The sequence below is a fragment of the Triticum dicoccoides genome, chromosome 5A (assembly GCF_002162155.2).
Source record: "Triticum dicoccoides isolate Atlit2015 ecotype Zavitan chromosome 5A, WEW_v2.0, whole genome shotgun sequence".
Taxonomy (NCBI): Eukaryota; Viridiplantae; Streptophyta; class Magnoliopsida; order Poales; family Poaceae; genus Triticum; species Triticum dicoccoides.
Genome location: NC_041388.1, coordinates 408,472,616 through 408,479,839, shown reverse-complemented (window position 1 = coordinate 408,479,839; position 7,224 = coordinate 408,472,616). Strand labels below are relative to the sequence as shown.

At 46.3% G+C, this 7,224-nt stretch overlaps 1 protein-coding gene across 1 annotated transcript; it reads left to right on the top strand.

Annotated features, from left to right (window-relative positions):
• Positions 1-3,628: 3,628 nt before the first annotated feature.
• LOC119301885 (cyclin-D4-1-like) lies at positions 3,629-6,337 on the top strand. Its single transcript, XM_037578874.1, has 5 exons — positions 3,629-4,063; positions 4,172-4,258; positions 4,361-4,664; positions 4,775-4,887; positions 5,696-6,337. Exons 1-5 carry the CDS (start codon positions 3,773-3,775, stop codon positions 5,966-5,968), a joined length of 1,068 nt encoding a protein of 355 aa, XP_037434771.1. The 5' UTR covers positions 3,629-3,772; the 3' UTR covers positions 5,969-6,337.
• The last annotated feature ends 887 nt before the right edge of the window (positions 6,338-7,224 follow it).

Here is a 7,224-nt window from a genome sequence, read left to right as displayed (position 1 = left end):
TTTGAGCTTTCATAAACTTATAGCTCTAGTGCATCCGTTTCATGGCAATCCCTACTCACTCACATTGATATCTATTGATGGGCATCTCCATAGCCCGTTGATACGCCTAGTTGATATGAGACTATCTCCTTCTTTTTGTCTTCTCCACAACCACCATCTATACCACCTATAGTGCTATGTCCATGGTTCACGCTCATGTATTGTATGAAAGTTGAAAAAGTTTGAGAACGTTAAAAGTATGAAACAATTGCTTGGCTTGTCACCGGCGTTGTGCATTATTTAAATATTTTATGTGATGAAGATGGAGCATAGCCAGACTATATGATTTTGTAGGGATAAACTTTCTTTGACCATGTTATTTTGAGAAAACATAATTATTTTGTTAGTATGCTTGAAGTATTATTGTTTTTATGTCAATATTAAACTTTTTTTTTGAATCATACGAATCTGAACACTCATGCCACAATAAAGAGAATTACATGGATAAATATGTTAGGTAGCATTCCACATCAAAAAATCTGTTTTTATCATTTACCTACTCGAGGACGAGCAGGAATTAAGCTTGAGGATGCTTGATACGTCTCCAAGGCATCTATAATTTTTTATTGTTCCATGCTATTATATTATCGGTTTTGGATGTTTTATATGCATTAATATGCTATTTTATATGATTTTTGGGACTAACCTATTAACCTATAGCCAGTGCTAGTTCCTGTTTTTTTCTTGTTTTAGAGTTTCGGAGAAAAGGAATACCAAACGGAGTCCAAACGAAATGAAACTTTCGCGATGATTTTTCTTGGACCAGAAGACATCCAGTGGGCTTGGAGTGCACGTCAGGAAATCCAGGAGGCGGCCACAAGGTCAGGAGGCGCGCCCCCACCCTTGTGGGCCCCTCGTGACTCCACCGACCTATTTCTTCCGCCTATATATTCTCAAATATCCCAAAACCTTCCAGGGGAGCCACGAAAACACTTTTGCACCGCCGCAACCTTCTGTACCCGTGAGATCCCATCTAGGGGCCTTTTCCGACGTTCTGCCGGAGGGGGATTCGATCACGAGGGCTTCTACATCAACACCATTAACTCTTCGATGAAGCGTGAGTAGTTTATCATAGACCTACGGGTCCATAGCTAGTAGTTAGATGGCCTTTTCTCTCTCTTTGATTCTCAATACAAAGTTCTCCTCGATGTTCTTGAAGATCTATTCAATGTAATACTCTTTTGCGGTGTGTTTGCCGAGATTCGATGAATTGTGGATTTATGATAAGCTTATCTATGAATATTATTTAAATCTCCTCTGAATTCTTATATGCATGATTTGATATCTTTGCAAGTCACTTCAAACTATCGATTTGGTTTGGCCAACTAGATTGATTTTTTTGCAATGGGAGAAGTGCTTAGCTTTGGATTCAATCTTGTGGTGCTCGATCCTAGTGATAGAAGGGGAACCGACACGTATTGTATTGTTGCCATCGAGGATAAAAAGATGGGGTTTTCATCATATTGATTGAGTTAATTCCTCTACATCATGTCATCTTACTTAATGCATTACTCTAGATGCATGCTGGATAGCGGTCGATGTGTGGAGTAATAATAGTTGATGCAGGCAGGAGTCGGTCTACTTGACACGGACATGGATGCCTATATTCATGATCATTGCCTTAGATATCATCATAACTTTGCGCTTTTTTATCAATTGCTTGGCAGTAATTTGTTCACCCACCATAATATTTTCTATCTTGAGAGAAGGCTCTAGTGAAACCTATGGGCCCCGGATATAATCTTATACTTTCCATCATATAAGTTTCCGATCTACAATTTTAGTTTCCTATTTACTTTCTTTGCAATCTTTTTTACTTTCCCTTCCATAACCGTGAAGGGATTGACAACCCCTTTATCGCGTTGGGTGCAAGTTGATGTTTGTTTGTGCAGATATTCAGTGGCTTGTGCGTTGTCTCCTACTAGATTGATACCTTGGTTTTCAAAAATAAGGGAAATACTCACTCTACTTTGCTGCATCACCCTTTCCTCTTCAAGGAAAAACCAACGCAAGCTCCAAAGGTAGCATGTATCATCTATATACAGGCAGCCCTCGAGGTCGTTGGATCTGCCCAAGCGGATACCGAAGAGGGCCATGGTCAATTATGGTAGAACCACCTCTTGATCACTCTAGACGGATTTTAACACCATTTTGAATTTTTGTAATTTTACGGAGTAACCAGAATTTTGGAACGTTGAAATTCCTGGCCATGTTCAAACTAATTTCAAATAAAATTTAAATTTAATCATTTTTTAAAACTCGGTTAATTTTAATGAGATCAGAATTCAAAATATTTTTAAACTTTCAAATATTTTGGAAAGGTCCAAAATATTTATATTACGAAAATTGTCAACATTGGTGCTCGAGGAAAAAATTTCTTTAACGCCATAAAATAGCATCAGGATCGAGAAAAGGTATTTTCAGGGGCGAACACTCACTAACATCATAGCAGATAGACCTTGCCGAGCTCTAAAAAATGCTTGGCATGGAATAAAGGCTGGGATGGCGCAACTGCTATCGGTGACGTGCTTATCGCTCACCTGATTAATGGTAAACAAGTTATTATGTTCTTTGCAAAATGCCCCACTTTTAGAACGAGAAAGCCGGAGAAACGCATATATAAATTAAGATCCAGATGTGGCCAAAATCATGTACACGCGTCTACAACATTGATAGGTGCATATTTGAAGTTTTCATAGTTGCAACTTATCTAGTTTATTTTTTTGCGAATATGCAACTTATCTAAGTTACATCAATGTAACTATGTTAAGATATATTGCATGCCAATAAATGTAAGGTTATTTCTGCAGAAAGAGAAAAATGTAATTTGGCGAACACCCAGGTTTGTCATGCCAACTTTGTAGGAAATGCCATGATCAGAGGCGAAAGTTGCCATTTGGCACAAAAAAGGCAGGAAAATTGCAATGTTGTACGGAGAAATTGCCATCCATTCGATCATGACCTGAGGGCTTTGAGGGCATCTGCCGGGAGCCCTAAAAATCTGATGTTCTCCGTGTATTGGGGTCCAAAAATAAACTAATAGAATTACGTAATCTTAGAGTTGTAAATTTTGCTGAAAATCCCCTCCGCAGAAGAACCATCATGATCATATGTTAGTTGTCATCCCCTTGCTTAACTCGATAAGGCCAAGGTGTCATTGTCGCTCTCGTCACATGTGTCCGTTTCTTTCCTTTTTCTTTCCGTCATCATCTTCTGCAATCATCATATCTCATTTCACGCCGGCTGTACACAGCATCTCTTTTTACGCGTACATGCCAGACCGCAACGGTATATGTAATTATAATATATACAATAATAATAGGAAAGAAATAATGCAGGAATTCACTCACGAAAAAGGAAAACAATCATAAAAAAGGGCCAGAAAAGCATTACGGCGCCTCAAAGTAAACTCGGAAAGAAAAGGGGTTCAACGAGCGAAAGCGCCGTGGAAAATTTGGCTGCCCGAGTCAGCGCCCCCGCTTCCCGCTTCCGTTGCCCGTCTTTGCCTCCTGCCCAAAACACCCCTCCCTTGTCCGCACGCCGCTACGTACAAAAGACCCGTCCCCCCCTCCCTCATCCGCCCCTCCCCTCCTCTCCCTCCTTCGCTTCCACACCTCACCCGCTCCCGGCCAGAGGCGGAGCACGAGCCGCACGAGGTCCGTCGAGGAGGAGGAGCAGGCCGTGTATCGTTGCACTATCATTTACCAGGAAGGAAGCGCCGGCCAGCAGACCGATGGCTCCCAGCTACGAGATGGCCGCCTCCATCCTGCTCTGCGCCGAGGACAGCAGCAGCATCTTCGGCTTCGGCGACGAGCAGGAGGCGGCAGCGGGAGCGAGGGCGAGCCGGTCGCCGTACTGCGGTGGCGAGCTGGCCGTGGAGTTCCCGCTGCCGTCCGAGGAGTGCGTGGCCCGCTGGGTGGCGACGGAGGCGGAGCACATGCCCAGGGAGGACTACGCGGAGAGGCTCCGCGCCGGGGGCGTGGATCTCCGCGTGCGGGTGGACGCCGTCGACTGGATATGGAAGGTGCGCTCTCTTTCCTTAATCGACGCGACCTGTCTCGCTCTCTTACCTCTGATTCGTTCCCGTTCGTGTCGATCCAGTGCTTGATGTTAACCATCGGTGTACCCGCAGGTTCACACGTACTACGGCTTCGGCTCTATCACAGCCTGCTTGGCCCTCAACTACATGGACCGCTTCCTCTCGCTCTACCAGATACCGGTAAGGAGATACGTCCACCCTATCAAGAACTGGCCGTCCGGCCATTAATGCACGCCACGCCATTGCACGGCTGATTCATGTGAGCCTCGCTCGTGTTTACAGGAGGGCAAGGCTTGGATGACGCAGCTGCTATCGGTGGCGTGCCTGTCTCTTGCTGCCAAGATGGACGAAACTTCCGTGCCTCAGTCCATCGACCTGCAGGTGGCCGGGGACGCGCGGTACGTGTTCGAGGCGAAGACGATCCAGAGGATGGAGCTGCTGGTCCTGAGCACGCTCAAATGGCGGATGCAGGCCGTCACCCCCTTCTCCTACCTCGACTACTTCCTCCACCAGCTGTGCGGCGGCAATGCGCCGTCGAGGCAGGCCGTCCGGGACGCCACGGAGCTCATCCTCTGCATATCCAGAGGTGCGCACGCACGCACGCATGCACGCAGCACCTTTTTTCGCAGAACCATCGATCTGTCAGAGATGCATCGACCATTTTTGTGTGAAAAATCTCACGCTGTGGTATCGCAGGGACGAGCTGCCTGGAGTTCCGGCCCTCGGAGATCGCCGCGACGGTGGCCGCCGCCGTGGCCGGGGAAGAACACGCCGTCCATAAGGCGGCTTGCTGCACCCACGTAGGTAAGGTGAGACGCACACGCAACGCTTTTTTTTTGTCCGGGCACCACGTCTCATTTACTGCGTCGCGGCGTGGTTCTTGGCCTTTTGGACCTGCAGCAGTACGCTAGGCATACAGAAAAAAAGTCAGTGCAGTCGCCCCTGTTTTTGTGGCAAATTTGATAAATTTGACCTGTGAACGAAATCAAATCACAGAATGAACTGCTCGTAAAACTATTTCACGCGGCTGACCTTTTTGTGTGACGCCCGACACAAAGGCGTCACACTATATTGTGCAACGCCTCACAGATAGGCGCTACACGCCTGGCCAACGTTGCACCCCAAACTGTCTAAAAATTGCTAAGTCATTGTGCAGAGCCTACGAGCTAGGCGCTGCACTGTATAGTGTGGCGCCTAGCTCTTAGGCGCTGCACTAGTGGTTGCACTACAAAATGAAGCAACCACTAGTGCAACGCCTAGAAGCTAGTCGCTACACTGTATAGTGTGGCGCCTAGCTCTCAAGCGCTGCACACTGACTTAGTAATTTTCGGATCACATGGATGCGACGCTGGCCAGGCGTGTAGCGCCTATCTGCGAGGCGTTACATAGTGTAGTGTGACGCCTTCGTGTCGGGTGTCACACAAAAAGGTCAGCCGCGTGAAATAGTTTCACGGACAGTTTATTTTGTGATTTGATTTCGTTCATAGGTCAAATTTGTCAATTTTGCCTGTTCTGGTAGCCGCGCGTACTTCTCCAGACACCCTGCAGGGAACGCGTGAGCTGCATTTACACTCTGTAATGTAACATGGCGACTTAATGGCTTGTTGCTTTCTGCAGGAGCGGGTGCTGAGTTGCCATGAAGCGATGATCCAGGCCACCGGCGCCACCGTGCCACCACCTAAAACTGCAGGCCTGCGCAGTGCCTACTCCCCCGCCATGTCTGCTCCCCGGAGCCCGACCGGGGTGCTGGACCTGGACGCCGGCTACCTCAGCTGCACAAGCGATGGCGCCAGCACGACGACGATCACCATGGCATCGTCGCCGCCGCCCGCGAGCTCTGGATTCGACAGCTCCCCGGTCAGCAGAAAGAGGAGGAAGATCAGCAGATGATGATGATTAGGACGATGATATGCTCCACAACCCGACCGGTCTACCCCCCAAAAAAATCTTGATAGATTCATTAAAGGTCTCTTCTGTGCGCACCCATCATCGTCATCTCTCGGTGGGTAAGTCAAATGGTTCCCCGGTCAGCAGCAAGAGAGCAAGGATCTCCATGGATGGATGAATAAAGACGGGCCAGACAATGGTGGTCGCTCCAAAAGAGCAAAGGTTTTGCGCGAAGACAAAGCTGTGGATGCGATGAGATGGGACGCCCAAAAATAAAAAGACAGCGGCCCAATTCCAGAGCTAGTGGCAGGCACCGACTGTCCTTGCTCGATTTTGTTTGTTCAAAACAAGTATTTGGTTAAAAAACATTAATCATGAATTTAAAAATGTTAAATTATGTAAAAAAAAGTTTTAGATATATACAAAAAAATGTACAACATGTATGAAAAAAGTAGGCATCACAGCATATATTCGAAAAAATAATAATCATGTATTTAAAAATGGTTAAAGATGTATGCAAAATGTTCCTGATGTATATGAGAAATATAAAGTGTGTACCAAAAATAGATATATGTTGAAACAAAAAGAAAAGTAAAAAACACAAAGAAAATTAGTGAAAACCAAAGAAAAAAGAAAGAGAAAAAAGACAGAAAAAATCAGCAGTGAAAAACCGCACGACAGACATTGGAAAAGCAGAAAAAAAAAAGTAATACTCTGCTACAGTATTGGGTCGGCCTGATGGCCACTTGTAGACGATTCCTAATGGAGATCGGTTCGACCGTATGGGGGACACATAGCTCTCGCCGGTGGGGTTGCCCTGGGGTTTCTTTTTTTTAAGGATCCCCTGGGGTTCCATCGAGCGAACAAAATCGTGTCCTTATTCGGCGAGTGTGTGTACGAGTACTCGAGTATGCATCCCGGGGTCGTCACCCTTGCAGGGCTGCCAGCTAGAGATTTACGCCACCAGCGTCCGGCCACTCACCCGTCTTGTCGGTCGGTGCGCATACTACACACCTAGCGGACGTGCTCCTCGGCGGCTGAATCCTGCGATGAAAAACATAAGGCAGTCACTTTTTGCAAAGTTTAACAAAAAATTAACCTGATTGTAAATTATTTCACAAAATAATCTTTTTGCATGACCTCTAGACCCTGATCTGAAGTTTTATACTAGACAGCATGACGCCCTGGTCAAAAACACCATAAGTTTAGATCTGCGCATGACACCCCTGGTCAAGCCGCCATGGTCAATGGCATGACAG